General features: G+C 35.8%; 2 protein-coding genes across 2 annotated transcripts in view; both read right to left on the reverse strand.

Annotated features, from left to right (window-relative positions):
• Positions 1-503: 503 nt before the first annotated feature.
• Positions 504-1,607, reverse strand: LOC145682841 (death-associated inhibitor of apoptosis 1-like). The gene has a single exon (XM_081754206.1). It carries the CDS (start codon positions 1,605-1,607, stop codon positions 504-506), a length of 1,104 nt encoding a protein of 367 aa, XP_081610332.1.
• A 3,218-nt stretch (positions 1,608-4,825) lies between these two features.
• Positions 4,826-25,915, reverse strand: part of LOC145682842 (C-myc promoter-binding protein-like) — a 28,118-nt gene continuing 7,028 nt past the window's right edge. The window contains 4 exon segments of the mRNA XM_081754207.1: positions 4,826-5,645; positions 5,647-7,423; positions 7,426-7,500; positions 19,426-19,485. Coding sequence (XP_081610333.1) covers positions 4,826-5,645; positions 5,647-7,423; positions 7,426-7,500; positions 19,426-19,485 — 2,732 coding nt within the window.

Consider the following 25,915-nt stretch of genomic DNA (forward strand, 5'->3'; position numbering starts at 1 on the left):
TACGAATATATGAAATAGACTAAGAACTAATACAATATAGTAAACTTATCTTACGAACTAATATAATATAGTAAATGCTAACTAATATATCGGGATATTGAATATAGAGCAAAAGAATAATACAAACGCCATATGAATATGTACGAATATGTTATGAGTATAAAAAATAGACTAAGAACTAATACCATACAGTAAACTTTGTCTTATGTACAAAGATAATATAATAAATGCATGAAGAATAATATACTGAGTACGTAGGAAGTTACAAGTTCTATTGGTTCAAAGAAAATATGAAATATTCAATGACATTTTAATTTACGTATACAGGAAGTCTCAGAAGATTGATTTCTGGCTCCTTAGCTTATTCTAAATTAACAATAAAATAATAATTAGAAAAGTAACACTTTAGAAGCTTATTTACATGAGCTAGGAGTGGAATACAAGGAGGCCAGATAACTTGGACATATCTCTTCTGAATAAAATATATGTAACTTTTTTTTAAACTACGACACCATATAATGTTGGATATTCAGTATATACAATAGGAATAAGAAAATAATATAAAATGTGACTAGGCAAGCACGAAGCAGCAATAAGAAAGTGTAGAAATAAGGAATGTAGATCCGCATGATAGATTCAATCGGAGTACGACAAGCAACACATGTTTGTACAGCTAAGGCACAGGAGGTACATGTAGTGGCGTGATTACATGGACGAAATATAACCTGTATTTCTTGAGTGAAGCAAATCTTACACTGTGGGTGGAAGTTGCATTCAGGCAAACGGTCTGGGGGGCCATGAATTGAAGAGATAGTTTCATGACACGTGACAGGAATGCCCTCATCTTTAATCGTCAGGGAGTGAGACGGCTGATTTGCCGCATTGTTGGGTAAGGAGGTGGAAGACGACTTCAGTATTTGATTAATAAATTCAGATCCCTTTTTAAGAGAAACGTAGGCACACTTGGGAGCATAACGAGTGTGCTCAATCCACGGGTCGTCCTCTGGGAACCATTTATGGAGGCCTAGGCCGCAATAGTAGCAGATAACTGCGTCGCCTTTCTCAGTGTAAAAGAAACCTGCAGTACTTAATGCTTCCGGTGTTTGTTTAAGGCTCACAGGCCAAGACTTAAAAGAATCTAAACGTGACTGTTCGGTAACATACTGACGATGTACAGGGCCCTTCACAGGTACTTCATCGTTTTCGGGCGATGAACGAGTTGGTAGGGGGTCCCGCTCAGAACGTGAATGTGGTCTCAGTTCGAGACATAGGCTTCCACACACGTCATGACCTGTTCTATGAGGGGTGGATCGAGGGATCAAGGGTACTTCCCCGACCTGGAACCCGCGGAGGAATGGACAATATGGCGCCCATCGCGTGTGTGCTTTGTGTGCAGTATCCCCTGGTTCAAATGAGCCAATCTCGATGTTACAGAAGATACATTTTAAGTGGTCAGGTGCACGTAAGAAATAGAAGCCACTACGAGCCAAGGAAGCTGGCGTGATGAAAGGTACCGACCAGTTAGTAAAGGTGGACAAGCGAACTCGTTCTTCCCGTAGATCGTGCGTTGATGGAAAGGGCGTGTTTGTGCTTGGGTCGACATCCATGATCTGGAAAGATAGAGACAACGAAATTTTGTGCTAGCTAGCTTATTTCGTACGTAATTGATACTGATATATAACTATCCCGTGACACTTAAATAGTGCGGAGGGCTAGGGGGTGAGGTTCTGTGGCAATAGGGTTGTCTTCGTCGACGACGTCGAAGTAGTATATTTCTGCGCAATATAATTACTTTCATAATACTAGCTGATACACCAATAATAAAGGAAATGAATACCAGGATGATATTAATAATATAGTATAATAATCATTAGGCATGAGTGATTGATATGATGTATGTGATTTCAAAGTACAAGGATGACAAAAGAACGGTACTAACGAATGAGTAATATGCTTCAACCATTGTACCGGAATTAGCTTCACTACGCGGGACTTTTGTAGTTTATCTGTTATACAAGGATATATTGGTTTTTGAGTTATGCCTTGTAGTTTTACGGAACATCTGCACCCAAGATTGATTAAGAAACTGCCATAGTTGTCTGGTGAAAACATGTTTGGAATATCGGCTTCTGGACATAGTATATGAATTGATAATTCACGACGTGCCAAGATAGTTACGGTAGTGAAGTTTAACCTATGAAATAACCCTATTTCTGGTAAGTATTGGCAAGTCGTAGGACAATTTTCATGAATTGCAGAAGAATTCGAATGAATAAGAGCCGTGAGGCATGGTAGTGTGCCGAATTCGTGTGGTTGAAATTCGCGAGCAAGACAGATGGATTCTTGTGACAAATGACAATCAGCTGTTAAAAGTTCCTTCCCCGGTGATCGTAAAACTACTTGCCGTATCGGTAAGTTGACATGACAGACTTGTTCTTCCCTTTGGAAGGGAATAAGTCGGAGATGTAGCAGCTGTAATGTAGATCCACGTTGCCGCAAGGGTAACTTAATAGCCATGACCACTTTTGTTGGGGCTATTATGCACTCACTGAATTTATACGAGTATACAATTGAAATATATGAGGCGGGAATAACTAGTTCATAAGTTGTTGATTGTAGCTGCTTTTCGAGTTCTAATGTGAGGTTATATAATAAACTCGGGGTAAGCATTACTGGAGTGATATTGTTGGTCACACAGGCTGATAATAGCTGATTCCAGGTAGGAATATCATGAACTGTTCGCAAAGATTTCCAAGAGATCATTGATGAGTGTTGTGCTTGCCGCAAGTGACTAAGAAAAATTGTTAATTGCGCATCAGTAATCCAACTTTGTTTGACATGAACTTTGGTAACAAAAACAAAAGGATAACCTTGTTGACTATGATCTTTCATCAAAATTTCCAGGTCATTTTGTGGTAATTCATTCCAAATGTTAGTAGAGGGTGGAATGAAAGATTCATATTGGAATTCCAGGATTAAAGGCAATGATGAATCATATAGTAAGACATGTGGATCATGTTCAGTAATAATACCGCAATGAGCAAGTGTTGAGAGTTGAAGGTGTGTGCGCTAGTAAAATGGGTCATCATAAGAAATGAAATCATAGGTAGTCATAAAGGGGTGTGGCGAACTGAGGGAGTTGGATGACTTCTTGAATTCTGAAGTTGTTCAGAAGTTGAGTGAGGCGTATTAACGTTATTACCTATAAGTGACATTAACTTCACCCATACTACCTTGTAACAACAAACTAATATTAGGCCCAACAATGTGAGTCCTATCACGACATACACTATGAGTTCGGTCCATTCATGGATGATGCCTTGAGCTTTAACCGGTGTTGGGATTGTGAATATAAAAGGCCATAGATTTGTTCCTAGCTGGAAGGCTACGTATATCAGGCAAAGAGTTATAACAGTATTCCAAACAAACAAAATAGTTAGATACGGCCTTCCTGTAATATTTGATACATGAAGGTCGTGAGAGAATGTTACTGGGATTTCATTTTCGGATTTTATTGGGGGACTGTAATAGTTTACCCTCACCGTCCAATTCTGATTCAACGTTGTGTTTAAGTCCGTAAATTCCAATTCATCAAACAGGTTCTTGGGTTGTTTAAGAGTTTCGAAGGGTAACCACGTCAAGGGTAATAGTCGTTTCACTGAGGGGTTGGATATTGAATCTTGAGAGCAGGGAAACCTTTCAGGGATACGTAACTGTGGTGATATTTCCAATGCACATTTACAGTTAAGATTGATCTTGAGCGATCCGGGGTTTAGTGGATTCTGCCTGATAACTTCAGTTTTTTCGGGACATCTTAGAGTCATCTGTGGTGGCGGATTAGTAATGAGAAAGTTGTCTTGATGTAATGGTGTCACAATTGTATGCTTATGCGGAAGACATTCGAACGCACAGAATTGGTTTATTTCTGCAACAGAAGACGTTCGCCACAAATGATAGATACAGTTTGGAGCTTGAAAGGGAGTAAGTATGATTTCAGGAATCTTGCAAAGTCCATCAGGACGGTTTAAACAAGACGTTACGTCATAGTTGGTTAAGATAGTATCCGTATCAGAATTTGTAACTATGATAGCCTGCTCATGTGTTATTTTGCATGTTTGAGAATCACGATTGGACCTGATAACTTCGTCCGATTCCAGCAGCAATGAGTCTCTATCTATCACTACACCGTCATCAGATGTCGCACTTGATGAATGATCTTCTTTTCTATTACCCATTTCACGACTTAATTGATTTAGCTTTTCGAATATTTGAGCATCGTTGGCAAAACTCTCAGACCTTAGAAGCTTGAAATGATCCCCACATCTTTCAGGAGATACCGTTGAATTATTCTGGCACGCTAAATGTTGGATTCCCCTTTCTTGAGTAGAGCGTGAATGCAATAATTTTGGCGCTTGCCTCCCACAAAATGAAAAATCTGCTTGAACAGCACTACCACTACGATGTCGCCGCTTCAGAGCCTCCCTATTGCATCTTGTGGTACTTCCACTATCCTTAGCACAATCTGTGATCCGTACAGGACCATCATAAAGACCAGTCATCAACAAGCCGGCACTGCTATCAAATGTTTGATTCTGCAATGACGCTGAAGTAAGTGTTTTCGCTGAACTTCTTACTATGATACCAACACGAGATCTGAACTGGTCAGATGCAGTGAAGTCTACTGTATTTGATTTGTTTACGGCTGCAGCATCAGGCTTATTTTCTGTAAAAACAATATTAGAAGGGATTCTTAGAGTGGCTGCTGACATTGTTTTGCGAAGCGGTCCTCTTTGGTTCTCCCTTTCAACTTTTTTTCTATATTAAGTTATTGCAACGAACCTGTTTTTGTATTTTCATTCATTGAACTATAACCCATATCGGACTGACTTCCTGTACTAGTTCGCGTTCGTTCCTCCAGCTTTCCCATTTCTGGCAAATCTCTGGGTAATGTATGCGTTGAATCCTGGGAATTTCCGCTTTCAAGAGAAGTTCTGGACAAACCATCAATCTCCATGCACAACTGATCAACAGCATCGGTTGATAGAGAAAGTCGTCGTCGAGCACCCTTGCGTCCCGCGTGGCGAAACAAAGCTACGCCAATTATCACATTTCTTAATTTGTTCCATAGAAGTTGGCTTGAATTAGTCATATCTGATGGCCACGTAGCTTCTAATACTGCCTTGTTGTAGTACCCATACGTAATGGCATTTGGTTGAATACCCATACTCTTCATTTTAAACAACAGTTTCACAGCTAACACTGGTTGGCTGTAAACTCCACAAAGCTGCATCATGACACGATAACAAACCTCATCCGTCGGCTGAAGTTTGATATTTTGAATTCTGACTAGAGTTTCATATGCGGTTCGTAAACATGCAGCCTTCGAAGGAGACACAATTACGTAACTCGGAAGATGAATGAACCACAAACTGTAGCAAGTTCCCAGTAAACATTTAGCCCACAACATTGGTGTTTCTGCGTGCTTTCGCGCCAATTTTTGAGCAGATTTTATTTCATGTTTTGTTCTTCTAGCCATCGGACTACCAGGAATTGGACCTCTCAATCGTGGTCCAACGTTTAACAAATCCTTGGGTTCTCCTCTACTAAACAATTTGTTATTTAGTGTGAAACCCTTGTTATAATTGTGTTACACCTTCCTGACTTGCATATTCAGGTGGCATTATAAAAACTGTTCTCTCACTTTGATGAGATTCGTCCAATTCCATGAGGCGAATGTCACTATCATCCAAATCAACCTTTTCAGTACATTCGTCAAAAAATGCTAAACTAGCATCCATATCAGAAACAAACGATCTCTCTTCGATGAATCGGATGAACATTTGAGTCTTCATTACTAAATTAAAAAAATTATGGTGTGTTCTTTCTCTGGAACGCAGAAATCCTTGAAGGTCAAATAAAGAACTCGCATCTGTTGTGCCAACTGTTGGAGCTTTCGTAATAGGAAGAAGATATGCTCTGTAGCCTTTTAATATCGTTCCCATGAATCTCAAGAATGCTTCTTGTATTTCTAGTTCAAGACATTGCTCTTTTCTCCTCAACTGAAAATCCTTATCGATACTGTTGTCTCGATTACGATCACTTTTTAAATTCTGCCTGGTTCGAACCAGTTGTCGTAACTTATCGTGTAGATTTTGCAAATTATTTCGGAGAGTCCTCGCTGGCTTTTTCGGAAGTAGTTTCCAAGTGAGATTACGTTTCTCTTCACATACTGTGATCGTAGTTGTATCAAGATCTACGCAGTTTACGTCTGGAGGAGGATCATACATATCGAAAAATCTAGAATCGACCCCAATGAGAAAAGGCAACGGTGCATGTAGGACATCGCCTAATCCAAGAGGGCACAAGGGTATGTAAGGACACTGCCATTTGAAAGGGAATATAATCATCGAGATCGCTTCCGCAACTGCTGTCAGAACATCAGGCCTCAGGGAATGTACCAACAACTTCTGTTCAGTTAGAGCAAGCAACAAAACTGTCAAACAGTCATCTGGACCCAGGTTTGTTAAAAGCTGCCGAAACGCAGCCCCACTGCGAGGAAGAGGAATATCTTCCGGCGGCGTCAGATCCACAACATCTGTTGGTAACGCGGATAGTTAAATCATTATTCTTGGCCTTTGAGGAGAGGGAAATGGAACCTCTTCCAAAAAATAAGAGATATACCTTTCTATAGGAATTGGCTGAGGACCACTAATTGCCAGACGGTAAAGAAACTTAAGGAACAATTCAAAAGTATCAAAAAACGGCCAATGGGACAGAAGGCATATGCATTTGTTTGTATTGATTGTTTTTGGTGTCTTGCTTCCAGGTTCTTCCGACTGAAGTTTATCTCGTTGATCTGCCGAAAGCTTCTCTTCTGGAAATCGTTCGTAGAATGTGATTGCAGACCCGTAAACCTTCTGTGCAGCGTCTGATACTGTTAGTACAAACGTTGAAAACACTGGTCTCGGCTGAGACGCTTGCGCAGGCCAACACTCTATCGTCGAACCCATCGGTAAGCAAAACATAGGCACGGATTCCGGAAAGGGAAAATTTGGATGGTCTATCCGAGGATATCGTGCAAGAATTCCTGGTTTGTATGAGAGCAAATTCGCCCTGTTCATCGATTTCTTGTAGCACAAAAATACATCTGAACCAACCATTCCTTTATTTAAATTCTTGTTGATTCGGCAAAATGCATGAGGGTGCGTCTCTCCTTTATTTGCTAGAATAACACAAATATCTGTGACCACTAATTCATTACAAGGCATCGTTTCCAGAGCTCGCCGATATGTTATGAATGCTTTAGCTCCAGAATTGTTGACATTAGCTGCCCGTCCCCCTGGAGTATACAGGACTACTTCTGAATCTGACATAATTCTTTCTTTCCCCTCATACATCACACCTATGTCCACCAAAGGTGGTTGTCCCTTCCCCTTCGGTAACAAAGGTACACCTCTGGACTGCGCAAACTTCCATGATTCAAGTCTGCGGTGAATCTTTCTACGCCTTATTATATTTGCCGCAGCTTTTCTTCTCTAAACAGTCTAACATTCACATATGGCCCTTAAATATTTTACTTCTACTTCCTATAAAGATTTCACTCACTTGAACTTTCCATTAGGAATAATTTTATCCCGTAAAATAAAAGTTTCGTCTATAATTCTTCCGCTCCATGTACTTAGTGTGGCCTTCTAAGCTATATTTGGCATTGAGTTTAGCGAAGAATATAAGGGTCAAAAATAAACATTTCTTAGTATACTCTTATGTTTGCGTTTTCGTTAAACACACATCACAAATATTTCTTATATGCTCACTGTGTAGCACCACTTGTCACTCACTCGAATCATCAAAACATTCAACCAGATTCACTATGGACCAATCTGGCCATGTTGGATACATGCAAGTTGGATGGAAGGTGTACTTTAAAAACGTTTTCAGGGTAAAGTTCGGACACATCTTCACCTAAACCAAGAGGGTCTCCTCGTAGATTCTGTCTAGAAACGTCCTCGGATGGAAGTTCTACCGATGAGACCTCTGTGAGTTTTGTATTGGTTGCACCAAACACGAAGGTAACTTCCCTACTTCAGACTGCGTCTCGCACGAACTATCCTTTTCAGGTTCGTGGGGTACCTGATGATTACCAGGAAAAGCTCCTACTGACGAATTCATAACAGTTATGATGGGGGGGTGTATAAGATCATTTTCTGTTCCATTCTTTTTAAGCAGAGATTTTGACATAGCTTCCGTCTTAATTTTAAGCTCCGTTTTATTAGAAACTGTGGGGTTAACTGCTGGTGAAGATGTCTCTTTTCCTTTGTTGTAGAAGAAAAAGGGTTATCTTCCCTTAAGAGAGACGGACTACTACTTTCCGGTTCATGAGCACTGGAAGTATCGGGCTGCTGGTTATTGCTATGTCCATGAAACTTCTTCTGTTTAGGTAGGTATTTTGATGCATTAGTTGTAAGTTCTTCAGCGAGTACTCGTCCGTGACAATGCCCTTGTTAACCTACTTCTTATTTTAGCAATGACAGGAAGAAGACAAAAACCTTGTGGTTAATTGCGTTATTTCCTTCAATCGTACGAAAATAAAAAAAATATAATTCTAGATTGAATTTATCATAATAGACATACTTCCTTCTTCCTGTATATTTTTATTCCTTTAAAAAATGTAGAATTTACGTAGTATATTGATATTCCTGTTATTTTTAAAACCAAATTTAATGCTCTGTTTTATTTTATCTTCTTTTACTTTTTATCAAATTTTAATTTCTGATAAGTATCTCAAATTACGCCGATATTAATTCGCTATAAGGCTAGTAGGCTGAAGGGATTACATGCTACTAAGTTGGTTCACTATTCGTTTTTTTTTAACTAGCGCAACAACACTGTCTATTTCTATAGTTTCCGAAGCACAACTTATAATATTAGCACTAAGTAATTTACGAAAAGAAAGATAAACTACATTTCCTGCGATAACATAACCAAGCAAGCCAAGGTAAATGTAAGGACTATACAAACCAAAAATATTGTACCCGGCGCCTCCACCAAAATCTGTTACATTTATTGCTAGTAAGTTGGTGTGTGAGTATGGTTTGGGGGCTCCACCACCTGTGCAACATACGCACAGGACAGGTTCGATGGAATGAACTTATACTTCTCTCTCTCGTATTCTTCCTCCTAGCTGACGGATTCTGTATTAACCCGCGATTAACCTCGAACTGAGCGTTTTCTTCGGTCGCTAGTCTGGAATCAACTAACTGGTACCTTAATGGAAGAGAAGTAGCATCAAAGTTCGTAGCTCAGAGGCTTAATTTTAAGACTGTACCTGAATCGCCCAGTACAAATGTGAGGATTCTTGGCTTCCACCTAAATCATTAAATGAGTCCAATAAATAAATAAATAAGAATTCCAAAATAAAGTATTTATTACAAAAGAAATCAAAAAGAAAAGAAGTACAATCGAGTTACATACAGCGTGACCAGACTATTTATAGTTTAACTGACATTACTCCATCTTACATATATGTTACTAGCCTATAGACTGCTCCTCGGTTCGCGAAATGTCCACATATTGTAAAAATGTGAAGAGAAGAAAAAAGAAAAGAGATTTAAGAAATACCTGGACTCGAGCAGCAAGTAAGGTGTTAATACTCGCGTAACCCTTTAGCTTTTCTTGGTATGTTATCGCTTCTTAAGAAATTTCAAGTTAAATCATATTGATGGCGAACTTAGAAATTATTTCTAGGTTCGGCAGCATACCTGAGTCTGAAGTAGTAGCGCAACTGCTGCAAATTGGAGACGAGACCAGCCCAGGTTGAGTGCCGGCCTAAAACAGGATCTCGGCAAGGTCGAACTCACCTCTTTTATACTCTCGGGGCGGTGGCTATTGCATCAGATTTCACCGTGTTTCATCCGATTGCACCACTTCCCGTATTTCACCTTATTGCACCATATTGCACCACATGTGGGCGGATAGTCAAGGCCAATCTAGCTTCTTTCTATTGTCTTTACAACCTCTATCTCACCTTGAAGGAGTGTGTGGGCCGATAGCCAAGGTCAATCCAGCACCTTTCGAGGAGCGCGTGGGCAGGAGTCGACACGTGGCAGGAAGCAGAGTACAACTAACATTGCCGTTGCCCTAGCGGCCAACTATGGTACTAACCCATGCTAGGCTATACACCTCGCGGCGAAACTATATTTCTGTTGAGATTTATTATTTTACTACCAATATATTTAGGGTTTCCTTGTTTAGGGTCCTTGTTTCCTTTCTTTACAACTGGATTTCGTTCTGCCATCATGAATGGCACAAGACCTTCTTTGCTTTGTCTTTTATATTTCTGTTCGCTGCTCTGCGGTCTTACAGCCAACAGGGGCCAGGAACACAGCTTAGCCAGGCAGAGATTTAAATAAATCATTCCCGGAAGAATATTTTTCTCCCCTGTCTCCTGTCACTATGTCACCGCCACTAGCTCCCACTCCAAACCACAGAATCGAAACCCGGCCATCAGGGTTATCGGAGACTTTAGATGGTAACAATATATATATATATATATATATATATATATATATATATATATAGACAGACAGATAGATAGTTCTATTGTTTTGGAAAATTGCGAACTCTAGCCTATATAAATTGAATCGTACAAAAGAGATTCGAAGACGCACTAGAAAAGCATAAATGCTCTGCATGTATTACAATACAATAATACAACATGGCTTTACTCAATGCTACCTTGTAACGCTCCTGTCCCCCTGGGCTAGAACCGGAGAGAATTCAGAATAAAAATAAAATATAAATAAATTAATCCTGAGCTCCGCCCAGTAATTCCCTAGAAGTCGGAAGTAGTGATGAAGGATCTCAACGCTTCTATCTATTCAAGTTGGTTAACAGTCGTATGAAACCATCCAATACTTCTCTTAAGAAAAAACAATATATATATATATAATAACAAATTCAAATATATATAATTCAAATATATATATATAATAACAAGACAAATTTCAATCTTGAATAACAAATTTTATTACAAATTCAGGGTAGTGTATATGTACCAAAGCGTTTGAATGATCCATATACACTTTATAGACCAACAACAATAAATAACTAATGAAATATATATATATATATATATATATATATATATATATATATATATATATATATATATATATGAATATATCTGCGATTATTAAAGCAACTAAAGCCGAAATATGACTATAATATATATATATATATATATATATATATATATATATATTCTGTAAAAATCTGAATAATGAATTTAATAATTAAAAGAAAGAACGATCCAATCCTCTTTTCAAATTTATTAAGTCGTATTCAAAATTGTAAAATTATCAAAGTCTATGCTCTGATTCAAATTCTAATACAATTCTAAATTTCTTCAATCTCGAAATAAATTAATCAAATTTAGTTTATTAAACAATTAGTTTCAATGCTAATAAGCTATCACGACTAATTCTGAAATTTTTTACCTTTCAAAATCTTCTCCAATCTAACAATTCTCAAGCCAGACAATAATCGGTTTATTTCATTCGGACACCCTATATATATAGTAATTCTCAACTACTCATTGTATAGTAACTCACAATATTTGTATAATTTAATCAATTCTCAATTTTATACTCTAAATTCAGAAAATAATGAGATTGCCAATGTATGTTTTAATTAAAGCTGACGAACTTAATCCAGTCGTAATATTTACGCTTAATAATATAAATAATATAAAAAATTAATGAGGGATACATCAAAGAGAAGTATTGGACTAGGGTCGTAGAATTATTTCAAAAATTAATCCAATCGGATTATCCAAAAAATATTGTAGTGATAAAGTAGGAGGAAAGCAAATATAATTCTCGATTCTGCAAGAACGGAACTCGAAAAAATAATGAGTATCATGAACCAAAAAAAAATTCCAAAGAAGAATTCCGAATTTAAAAAAAAATCTATAGAATGAGAAAATGGGAGGAAAACAAGTCAACAAAAAGTAAATTGGTAAAGCAAAATCTTTGAATGCAAAGCAGAGCAGAACAACGATCCTATCCGACAACCTTTCAGACAAACGAAGTTTGACGCAACAGTCACTATTAACTAGAACAAAAATGTTCACTCACCTTATGAAAAATTACTTATTTCTACCCTTTATCTCCACTTTGCTGCTTAGCCATATCCGTAAGTTGTTGTCTGACTTCATTCAACACTCACGTCAATCGAGAAAATTCAGTTTGAATGCCTTATAACAACTGTGATCTATTTTGGGGGGGCTGCACAAGTAGCTCAAAAGCCCGAAAAGGATTTGCTCAAAAAATCCTGGAAATTTAGTTGGCCAAAGGAACCACAAATTCATAAAGGACCAACGTTTTATATTGCAAGTTATAATAACCATAATTGGCTTTCAATAAAACGCTAAAGCATGCAAGCACTGAGCTACGGTGCGAACCTTAAAATAACAAAATTTAACGTTATCTAATGTAGTCCAATCGGCCTCAGAACAAGTTTTAAAGGGTACGTAGCACACGTCTTTTGTAATGTATGCTCCTTTCTCCCACATTGGCATGCCACCATCAAAAGCTAGGTGAACAAGAAATTTTGTTCTTTAACGGAAATTATTTTTGCCGATGTTATTCACAATTCTAATACTGTCCATAGATAACTTAATCATAGATTTAGGCTCAGTTTACTTTCCTTATTAAACCAAGGAGGTTGCCACCAAACCACTACTGATTCGGAAACGTGAGCTATACTATTCACAGGATAGCAGCCAAAATATCTACTGCCTCATTAAGTTCAAATCTCATTGTCATAAATAAATCTTATGACTGTTACTCTGAACAAAACAGGAACTAGCATGCTACTACTGCACTAGCCTTATTTGCATGTGTCACCTTTAAAGAAAAATACCAGCAACACCTAGTATAACTGGCCAACTACACATATTAAAAGGCACTATAACTCTGTTCTATTAAGCTTTTAAGAACTAAGTATTCAACCATCAATTCACTAGTCTTACATTCATGTACAATAAAATACTGGCTATAATTTAAAAGCCAGTTACCAATAACTTGACTAATATAACAAGTTATTTTTTCCATTTGAGGCATAACCTCTTAGAGCCTTGCTTAGTTTATTCTTTGGAAGAAGGTTACAAAATTCACGCCTTAAATGCAAAAATTCATTAACCATGTTATCAAAAAGAGAAAAATATAATAACATAAGTTTCGGCATTCAAACTATTTTTGCTCGATACTCACTTGCTCCACTATACAGTCATTCCCTACGACGAAGAAAAAGGCTGGAGACAACAACTCCAACAGGAACAGAGAGAGCGGAAAACCTTCTTCACGTCAGGAACAACACGTTAAGTCGAGGAGGAAGGAACCGCACCTACAACGACTCACGCGAACTACCGAATCGTCTCATACATTGGCACTCTTCACTTTCTATTATTTTTAACACCTATTTTAAAACGAGGAAAATTAACCATTATTATTTTTTTTAACAGAAAGACTAAAAAACTCTTTCAACAGACCTTTGATTTACATATTTTTCAATTATTGACAATCTTATTACATTTTATTTTATTTTATTTATTTTTTTATTTTTATATCTCTAATTTGTGAAGAAGCATCCTGGAATGGGAGTTACATCAACGACCGCAGGATGGTTTCCTTACAACCTCCACAAGGGTGATAATTACATATTATGAAGCACTCCACTTTACATTTTTCGTTAGCGAACCACATATCGAAAAACGTCTCAAATTTATTGTTCAGACCAGCGCCCTCCCCCTCACAAAGTAATGGATCTGTCCCCGATATCGATTGTTCCAAATTAACCGATAATAGTCATAGCATACCTTTTGAAATGTTTTCAAACGCTCTTTGGATAAGGAACAGTTTCCCGTATTCTTTCTTTCTTCCTTTTTGCTTTTCTTTTTTCGTCCTTGCGCACTTTTACTGTGCTGGAAAGGGTAACTCCGAGTATAAGCAGTCTGGCACACGATATGTATGAACAGCGATCAGCTCTGAAGTTGAATGTTTTCAAGACCAAGGCCACCTTCACATTTAGATAAGTACACTATCTCGTGACTCACTCTTATTGAGTGAGTATGCCACAGCTGCAACACTGTGTGTTTCCGAATGATACTGAGATATTTGCTTGGCAAGTAAAATATTTCTGTAAGGAACCAAAGACGACTGAATATAAAAAAATAGAAATTGTATACTTGGCCTGCAAGACTTGCATAACGGGGATTACTTTGATGAATAAGGACAACCAAAGTGCATGTTGTGGCATGGAAGTTGTAGTCAAGGTGTCTGTTATGCGACGTAGCCAAGTGACGTCGATTATTTTTGTGTGATCAGTAAAAGGAATTTCAGACAAATACACGTGTTTGTTAGCTGGGTTCTTACATATCAGGCTTGACTTTTGTTTCTTGAAAGCATCACCTGAAATGCACTCATAATTCGATATGAGGGTTTCAACACGTGACGGTTCTTGTGGTTTGTTAACCCTTTGGATTTCTGGTACATATTTTTATGTACTAAAGTAATGTCTTTAATCAATAAAGCTTTTTACTTTGATTTGTCTCATATCTAGAGCTATTGTAGAACACGTTAAGTATGGTTGCACGGCTTTCTGCGTCGAGACATAGGAGGTAATGACGTCATAAAATTATTTGTAATGACGTCATTAAAATATTTTATTAGGCCTTTATTTATTATTTTTGGCGGGCTTACTTTTGCACCTAGAAGATTGAAATTTTGCACAAACATTTAGTCTACCAAGTAGTATTTATAGTTTTTTTAAACCTCTTCATTATAGTAGGGTGTACATAGGAGCAAAAAGGTAAAAAATATTCTCAACCAGAAAATCCCCTTTTCCGCGATTTTTAAGCTTTACATACATGACATGGATGGACAATAGCATTTACTCTACCGAATAGCATTTATGAGATTTTTTAAATCTCTGCGTTAAAACAGTGGATTCCAGAAGGGCAAATGATATTTTAATGAAAAAATCCCTTTCTTTGCGATTTTCCCGCCTTAAATACACGATGGAGACATGTGAATAGTACCGTTTGAAAAATAGTTCTATTGTGAAGAACATGATCGGCGAATCGTGATCCTAGAATAAGCAAGGATGTGTAAGGATTTTTTTATTTGAGATCAGGGTCTTTTCCGGTAGTCTGCGGCATTGTGGGGATTCTTGATGAACTAAATATTTTTCCTGACAATACTATTCAAGATAGAAACTTGAAATTTTGTACACACATTTAGTATTTTTCAGTTGATTTCCAAGTGTCTGCGTTTACACGGGGTCTAAAGAGGCTAACAAAAAAAACAGAGAAAAATTCTGAGTTCTCTCAAAATTTCTCCATTCAGGTTCACAATATGGGAGTATAAATGGTACCATTTGAAAGGTTTCTCGATTGTGAAAAAACAAGGTTTGAACCAGGATTTTACGATAAACAGGTATGAAGCTGTAGCCACTTGACTGAATGTCTATACTTTACTTTTAAACATTGAGCACCCTGTCAAACAGAGCATACTCTGTGTCAAAGAGATGATGTGTCAAAAACAAGTTCACATGCTCATTTGCGGGAATATTCAAGTCTAGGTTATTGTCCAAAATCATAACATTTTACATTTAAAAAATATGGTGTGATATGCGATGTGGCGGAATGGAAGATGGCTTCGAAGGTGACCACACTAGAAATCAATGCAATAATACCAATTCTGACATTTTTTTCGCCTTCGTACACGCATGTCGTTAATATGGTTCTGTAAAAATAGTTTTGACTAAATTTGTATACACTTCCACTTGTGTCTTCTCATAGCAAGATTAAACTAATCTTTTTCACAGAATATTATGCATACTATAATTGGATCAAGCGGTAGAATTGGGATTTCAGAAGTAAGAGGAAAGTCAATAATAGACAAAGTTTGAATGGGCTATGTCACGACGATAAAAATTTAGAAAGACAGGACTACAACTAAACTTTCGTGGAGAATGACTTAATCAATAGGAATTGTTGCAGAACAATCAACAACCAAACAAAACTTATACCACACTTTCTTTTGCACACTCACTTCAACTTACCAAGGGGGCAATATCACCGTGTGCATGCCTGATTTCCACTCTTGCTTTGATATCAGGCTTTTTATCCGTGGAACTGTATTTACTGGACCCATTTTACGCGGGTACTTTCGACTTGACCCTATTAACGCGGAGCTGTTTTGACTCCAGCCTTTTTGACCAGAGCCATTTTGACAGCGCAATTTTGATGCAGGCACTTCTATCGCCAACCCCTTTATACCGGGGCTCCTTTTACCCTGTGCCGTTTTTACTTAGACTCTTTTAGGCACTAGTTCTTTAGACACGGGGCTGTTTTTGACTCGGGCACTTTTGTCACCGGTTCTTTTGACCGGAGTCCTTCTTAATCGGTCATTTGTGTCTTCGCCCTTTTGTCCGGGTTCTACTGAAAACGAACTAAATGATGCATGTATAAATTTAACAGCTAAAGTGTGGGGGCAGGAGCAAGGTATGAGTAAATAGATGATCAACGATCAAGCCGCAGCAAAATTAGTTACACCACTGGTCATATCTCTTTCTTTCACCTGACTTTCACCCTGATTTCATGCTTTTTGGCCGTGGAATTGTATGTGCCGGGCCCTTTTGTACCGGAGCTATTTGTCCCCTTTTAACGTAGGACCCTTTTGATCTCGGCCCTTTTACTCGGGCAGTTTGACCCATGCCCTTTTGAGACAGGGTCCGTTTTTCACCTGACACTTTTTTGACATAGGGCGCTTTACTCGCGAAGACTTTTTGACCCATGGCGTTTTGAGATGGGGTGCAATTTGACCCCAGTTTTTTGACATAGCGCCCTTTGACTCGGGTATTTTTCTCCCGACGATATTTTCACCCGGGCTCTTATGACGAGGGGCCCATTTGACGCGGTGCACTTCCGAATCGGGAACTTTTGTCCCGGGCCGTTTTGACTAGGACCTTTTTATCCTCGCCCTTTTGTCGGTCCCTTGTGACATGAAACCATATATATATATATATATATATATATATATATATATATATATATATATATATATATATATATATATATATATATATATATATAACACAATAGCTGAAATGCGTGGGACAGGGGGCCAGTATAAGTAAATCGTCGATCCAGGACGCACCAAAATTAGTTAAACCATTAAAATTAGTTTATCTCCCCCTTTCTCTTGTCTTTGCATCTTGGCTTCAGATGAACGTTCTGACTGATAGGCTACAGTAGAGTTTTTAAAAAATAAGGTTATATACTCTGTAAATGTTAAATTTTATGACTTTTAATATACATCTATTATGGTATTTTGCCCACCACCCCGTATAAAAAATTCCTCCTGGCGTTAGTGACTATTATGTTGCTTAGTTACTGTATTATATTATGCTATACACGGAATAAATACTTCTATGTTTTATTTAATTATAATATGCTTATTTACATTTGTTAAGGCCCTTCCTTTACGGCAGCGAAACATATTCACGTTCAGCGTAATTAGTTTCAATTCTGAAATGATAACAATGAGGCGAATGATATACTTCCATTTATTTTCCATTATTATTATTATTATTATTATTATTATTATTATTATTATTATTATTATTATTATTATTATTATTATTATTCTCATTATTATTATTATTATTATTATTATTATTTACAGGTTTTCAAAATTCATATTATATTGTAAATACTTTTCTAAGAATAACTACGTAATTAGTTGAACGTTTTCAATGCTTAACAATATATTATATAATGCATATTTAAAAGTCCAATTCTCAATTTCAACATCACTATGTACTGTTTCAAATTCATCATATAAGTCGTCAAAAGTTTGCATAGTAACCAAAGCACACAGGCATTATGGCATGACACGTGATAGTATATAGTAATGGGTTTATGTTCATCTAAAATACTGCAATTTGCAAAACAGCCATAACATAAAAGTTTACGCTGTGGCTTCCCTCTTGCAATACACAATAACACATAGTGTTCGTCTACAGAAAAACAAGTGCACTTATATTCACAATCATCATATGTATTAAGGAATACATTTGATGCTTAAATTGACGATTCTTGAAACACATGTTTATCTTGGATACGATTCTCTTAAATCAGAAATATGATAATCACTTAAGGTAACCTCTTGATATGTATAGTTAAATTTGTTTTTAAGTTATGGTATAATATATACATCTATATATTTACATGCGTTTTCAGATACTGTTTTAATATTTGGTCCTGTGTTCATTTTCTAATTAGGAAATTCCACACTAGTATTTATTTCTTCATCAGTTTTTGTTAAACATTTGTGAACACTTTCGTTTTCACTACGAATAGCACAACTTTCACAAAGTAGAGGCTCAGAAAGTTTATAGTTTTCTAAAATCTATTTTGCACAAATTTCACTCACTAAATTAGTGGTATATTCACACTTCAGTTCATTGAATATTAGAATATCATTAGAAATTTTTATTTTGATCTACTACTTCCTCTTCAGAGGTATTTCATATGCGTATCTGATATTTCGTCTATACATACCATCTCGTATTATATTCTGCGTAGAGTAGACAATATTAAATGAGTCACCTTTTCTTCTTGTTCATGAATAGAAGGATCATTTGGATGTACAAAATATTTTTCTTTGGTTTTTCAAGTTCAAAACGTTTTTCACGCGATGAAATATACTTAGAATTTACACGTTTTGTTTGCGAAAAGGAAAGATTGGTTGATTCTCACCCTTCCTTTTGTTATTATGAGGTGAAGAATATGTTTCATATATGAAGCCTTAGCAGCAAAAATTAAAGCTATCGGATGAAAAAAAATTGGGGAAGGACAAATTTGTTTATGTATAAAAATCAGGGGTATCACTTTGGACACTAGAACGCGAAAAGAAATTACTTATCAACTTTGTTTTATTTAGTAACTAAAAGAATTGAAAGCAAAAGGTTAAATATCATTCTTTCACGACCAAAGACAAAGACACACCGACAGCTTAAAACAAAAAGAAATGGACTTATGAAAAATTTAACACTTGAAGTCTTCAGTTAAGTCAATTGATTTATATGATGAGGACGCACCGATAGTACTAGGTAAACTATGAACTTAACATAACCAAGTTTTCAGAGTTTTGTAGAAGTACCTAAGACAATGATTTGAAAATTAATTTGAAATAGTAGATGCAAAATAATGAGAATATGTATATCATGTGGACCGCTGAAACCCATATCCGGGCATTATTTAATTTCATAATGGCCCATATAGTAAAGTGTGTTGAAAAAAACACCTTTGTAGGAATACCTATGGAGAGCACTGCATTGAAGCTAAATAAGCCAATTTACCTGTAACGGTGAAAAACCTGAATTGATCGCATAGGCCTTCTTCTTGTGAAAGAGAACAACCTGAATATAAATAAAAATACTTTATTTTAATGTAATGTGATACGTTATGATAACCTTTACAAATGAAAAGGTAAGAATCGAACTGAAGACCTTCTTCAGAACAGTAGAAAATAGGCTTATAGTACGAAACATTGTTTCTTTTTGGGGATCATACTGTACATCCTTGCAGTGAGAAAAAGGCTAAACATGTGGTACTAATACTAACTAAGTACGATGATCTATTCATTAAGAACACAGTACGATCCCGCTAAACGGAGATGTATACTACATCGCAAAGAGCATTATCCTGGGAATGGGTAAAAAAGATCATAAGTATAGACAGGTATATGAATTACAATCACACAGGACGATTATTGAAACAAGTCATAAAGTAACCACTGACGCAAATGTTAATATTCAAGAATATCAGAAAAAAATTTCAGCAATACTTGGCACCCAATTATCAAATCATCGTATATGAAAGAAACACCATGAACTGAAAATACCAAGTAATTTATGCAGGAGTAAAAAACAAATCCTTATTTTGTATGAGAATGGTTACTACAAATTAATTACGTGTATCAGAGCTCTTATGGGCAAACATACCTAATTTAGGATTCTGAGTTAGAATTTCCCATATATGTGTCTGTGAAATTTAACTTCTAAGAATGTATCGCCCACCAACATACGTGGAGTAGGGTTAACAAGATAATCACAATTTTGTAATTTCATTTTCGTAATAGAAAGTAAAAAAAAATCTTTTATTCGTATTTGAAGATATGATCTTTAATATATTTATTGATTCTCATCCCACCTTTTTAAAATATATAAACGCTTATTTCTTGCTCACTATAATAATAATAATAACACTAGCTTACATATGTACCACGTTACAATTTTCATACATTTAAACCTCTTTCTCCCCTTCTCTATTCAGAGCTGTGTATTATTATTGTACTGTAGACTAATAATTTTAGACAGTTATAACACCATGAATCACTTGCTAACAGTTTTAAAATCGCAAAACACTGTAATCAACCATTAAAACATAGTTCTATCAATGGTGGATTTTTCAATTGTAAACACACTTTATAGTTTAATCACTTTGGTTTCTAATCACAAACAATGTTCTCAAGTAAAAACTTTTTAAAATCTTTTTCCAAGAATATTTTTATCAATTGCTTAATAAATGCGTCATTATTAATCGCTTGTTCATAAATATTGAAAAATTGTTGTAGCTTTTTAAATGTTTATCCGTGAGTCTTCTGAAATTCTCGGAGAACTTTATCCTGTATATCAACTTCATCCTGTTGTTTTCAAAATGTCTCTATTAATAATCATACATTCGAGATTGATAGCTTGTTTATATCCTTTTGAACATCCATTTCACAGTAATAAACTTTTTCGTTTAGGCTGCCACAAATGAATCGTTCATTAGACATTGAATATTTCTATTATTTTCATCACAATGACAAACACTCACATTTCCATCAGGCATTTTTCTTCTAATTAATAATATATACAAAAGAGCAAAAGCTGAAACAGTTTTTTTTCAAAATAATGTAATATTTTAATGATGAATTTTGTTCTTTTCTTTTTATTTTTGATTTACACGTATATAGATGAATACGAAGAAGAAGAAATCAGCGACTAGAACTACGTAATTATTTTTCAACTACTAGTAAAGAGGAAAGAGGAAATAAACTTCAAGGACTAGAACACACTGATTTCTTCCTTTTAATTTCGGTATTTATGTATTTTTTATTGACGTCATTATAGCATAGAACAAGTTTCAGCGGATCCTTTATTCTTTACATTCCATAACAACCCACTTAGAAAGAGGTTTTTCAACAGGTAACAATTATCCCTGTAAAAGAGGATTTATTTTTTATGCATGGTTTAATCGCAAAAATTACATTATTTTGGCTATTCACCATTTTGTTAAATGCAATTCAGTTCCTTGATGGTATGCATTCCAGCACTACAACAATGTCATACCAGATTATTTAACCACATAGGATAAAATCGTTGACAAAGAAAATAGTTACTATATAAAGTTCAAGATAGATTTTTATTTTAAGTAAATTATATGTTATGAGTACGCCCATTTTCTTCATAATCTCAGGTTCGTTTTCGAAGCGAAAAAAGAAATAATTAACACGATCACACTTATTAAGTGTTCTGTTAAAAATAATGATCAACCGCTTTGTACTTTTCTCTTTTCTAGTTTTTGTTTGCTATATTTTAACTAACTAACTAACTCTATGGCTTATGGAACCCATAGGTTCAAGGCCGCGTTCACAAAAGCTCTCCACTATTTTCTATCCTTAGACAACTGGATGCGGTTTCTTCTTTGTATTCCTATTTCTGCGAGATCAATCTTATTATTGTGTTCCGATCTACATCTAGGTCATCCTAATGGTCGTTTTCCAGTCAAGACTTTGATAGCGTTTCTACTTTTTTTAATCCTACTATATGACTTGTTCACCTAAGCCTCCTACACTTCATGACTCTAAGAATGTTTGACAAACCGTATAAATTATGTAGTTCCTCATTATGAAGTTTCCGCCTTTCCTGTTGTGTCTAAATATTCGTCTCAAGATATTCTTCTCAAATACTTTGAGTATAAGTTCTTCTTTCAGAGTAAACGACCATGTTTCACGAGCATATAGAATAAAAGGTATAATTATCGTTTTATATATTTTAAGCTTTAATTTTTGTGAAAATTTACAAGAACAAATTTTAAACTGAATAATAACAGGAATTAAATGCTTTTAGTCGACATCTAATTTTACCATGAACCATTCTTAAGTCTTCCTAACAGTCATTTTCTTAAATTGAGCATAGCTAACTCTTTCCTACTGATCATTTTCCTAGTTTTGAATATCACACATTTTAAGAAATATAATAGTAATAATAATAATAATAATAATAATAATAATAATAATAATAATAATAATAATAATAATAATAATAATAATAATGTTTACTGGTATGTCATAGTTCCGCTTCATGCCTTTACTTTATATGGCGATATCAATCCCAGGTTTACAGAATGTTTAAGCCTTTGCTAAAACCATTTTTCAGGTTCAAATACGTTACATTTATTAAATTTCTTAATATTGTCCAACCTTTATTCATAACATTTCCAATACCTAGTATGACCTAAGCATTGCTAGTATATTCTTGTATGGTGCAATAGCGAGTTTGATTCCTAGTAGGGACACTGTCAAGCAGTGTAAAACGCAATTTCAGACCAATCATTCCTGGTTTCCGACTGTTGCATCACATAAATGCTGGTGTGGTACCTAACCTATAGGTTCCAAACAGGTTCCTTCCTTCCTTCTTTCCTTCTTCCCCTAAACTTCCTTGTCCTTTTCCCTGGATTGTATACTCGCCAAGCGACGTTATTCTTCATGCGTCACGGTTCAAACATGGCAAACGTTCAATAATTCTAAATCCTAAGTAATCTTAAATGATAAATTGGCTCAAAGAAAAAACTCTAATTCCTAATAATATATAATAAAAGTGTGTAAGTTATAGTCTCCAAGTTTACCACCTACCCCTCCTCTTTCCTTGCATGTATTAATATTTATTTATTTTTACAGATACATTTTGTTTTCTGAATATTTAAAGACTATTTGCTTATTGAAATGCATATGTATGTGCATATGTAATAGGTTGTACATATCCAATGTAAAGGTTTTTGGCTCGATCCTAACAAACAAACACTCATATATTCCCTCGTTTCATTTATTTATTGTCTATACTATTTAAAAAAAGTCAAAGATTTCAGTGCAAGTTTTTCAAACCTTTTTCTTGCCGACACGCGATAGCTTAGCTATATTACATACAGTATGCATTAATCATAACTTTTGTAGTGCATACCCAAGAACGATGTACTTTTTTATCTGCAACAAACTGTTAAAAAATGAACGTTAAAAAATGAGAAGCTACACAAATTTTGAAATTGTTCTTAACTGTTATCCAAAGAATTGTTCAAAAACTCTATCCGTATGTTAGATATTGGTCAGTATTACTTTAACCCTTTTAAATGATGGCTTTTTTGAGGTATTTTGTATTGCTTTCACTCAATCATCTATTGCGTAAAGACTATTTATCGTAGGATCATTGTTCACACCCCGTTTTGTTTCTAGTAAAGCATTGTTTTTAACTGCGTCCGTAAAATTTCCCTAATGTGTACCAAATGTGGGGAAGTCCCACTCAAAGTTGTAAAAAGGGATTTTCTTTTTTTAAATTACATTTTTATCGCGAATATCTCCCATTTGGAAAAGGATACGATCATGCGAATGCTACTTAAAAAACTTTGCTTTATGGTGAAGAGAATGGGATACAAAGAGTGGCCCTGGGATGAATAGTTTTGATGCTACTGCCAATTTACATATTTTCCGTTGATAATACATTTTTAGTGAATTTCTATACTATCATCATCATCAAAACTGTTCATTGTGGGAACATGAATTGTACAACGTTGTCTTTGCTATGAACAAATCTTCCAAACGATACCACTCGTATATCTCTAGCATGTACCCTAGTGGGGCAAATTCGCTAAAAGTATAAGTTTTGTGAAAAATCCCTTTTCCTCGATTTTGTGCCCTCTGGCCGACCCCTGTGTCAACCCACAGAGCCCCAAATATTTCAAACATACTACATACCATGTGTAATAAGAGTACGAGGTCCCAATGTTATATCTTGGAAAATAAGAGAGGAAAAAATATTTCCCCATGTGCAAACAGTTCAGCTATGTGAGCAATGGATAACCCATTTTTATATAAACATTTCCAGACTCATCCCTAATTATTGTAGAGACGTGATTAATACACCGTTTTGTTTGGCCAAAGCCATAGTTTTAAACGGTACCACTTGCATGTCTCTAGCATGTACCGTAGTTGAAACAATTTGCGAAAAGTGAACTTTTGGCAAAAAATCTCTTTTTCCCCTAATTAGGAACCCACTGGCTGGCCCCTGTGTCAACCCACAGAGCCCCAAAAATCTCAAACATACTACACACTATGTGTAATAACTGTTTGAAGTTTCAATTTTATATCTTGAAAAATAAGAGAGAAAAAATATTGCCCCATGGGCAAAATAGGTTATCCATTGCTCTCATAGGGGAAAGCTGGCAGTGGTTGCACATGGGACAATATTTTTCCCTCCCTTATTTTTCAAGATATAACATTGGGACCTCGTACAGTTATTACACATAGTGTGTAGTATGCTTGAGATATTTGGGGCTCTGTGGGTTGACACAGGGGCCGGCCAGACGGGCCAAAAATCGGGGAAAAATGAATTTTTGACAAAAATTTCGCTTTTCGCAATTTTTTCCACTATGGTACATGCTAGAGACATGCAAGTGCCTTCGTTTGAAAGACTTGTTCATGCCAAAGAAAACGAGGTACGTATCATGACTTTAGAATAAATATTGATAATATTGTAGATACTTTACTAAAGTATTTGACTAAAATGGTAAAAAAAATGAAAAATCCAGATCTTTTTGACACATGTCTGTTGACTTTAGCAACATGAGTCACAGTTCGTTTTGTTCAGCGTAAGGCAGCCTTTCAAATGGTGGAACTCAAATTTGGCTATTGCGTACCTTTGAAGATAAAAATGGGAAAAAGGGGTTATTTTCTTAAAAAATCTCTTTCCCATTTTGGGCGAAATTTTCTACATGCTGGTACACGGTCTGGAAATTGGAGTGGTACATTTCAAAAGCCTGTCTCATAGCCAACGAGGTACAAACCATGATTCTATGGTTAATAGTAATGCGTCAGAGATTTTTTTGAAGAAAGTTCTCCAATATACCATTTTTTAAACCCATCGTTCACGTTTGTGGAGTTACAGTCCTCAGACAGAGCACGCGAGGCTGCAAAATGCCCACCAAATATTTTTGTGATGCTTCCATATTTGGATGAATGCAAAGAAAACGGTCTAAAGAGCTTTACTAGAGATTTATAAAGGAAATTCCGAAGGTCAACGCACTGGAAGAGGTGTTGTGCCATCATAATTTCAAAGGGTTAATGAATTTATTTCTTTTTATTTATTCGATCGGAAGCTCATCTTATGTATATTTTTGTTTCTTACCGGAACTTTTACCAACTTTGCTGGGGTCCAGTAAAAGTATACAGTGTCAACCATTAAATATTTCGTTTCTATTAAAGAAAAGTTGGATTATATATTACATTGTATCTTTTTATTTTAAATATGGATCATACTGTTTTGAAGTTTATAACAGCCATGCTGTGATCATAATTAAACTCCATAGGAATCTCAGCTTGTATACTGCTTCGTATGCCAAGGCATACTCGATGTAAAAAAATATTCCTAAATATTAAAAACACAGTGTGAGCTATTAAAGTGTTGTTGAAATAGAATAAAGTATTTTAAACATATGAATCAGTTTGCAATACCATAGTGCTTACTGAATTCA

The sequence above is a fragment of the Thermobia domestica genome, chromosome 4 (assembly GCF_964235325.1).
Source record: "Thermobia domestica chromosome 4, izTheDome1.hap1.1, whole genome shotgun sequence".
Taxonomy (NCBI): Eukaryota; Metazoa; Arthropoda; class Insecta; order Zygentoma; family Lepismatidae; genus Thermobia; species Thermobia domestica.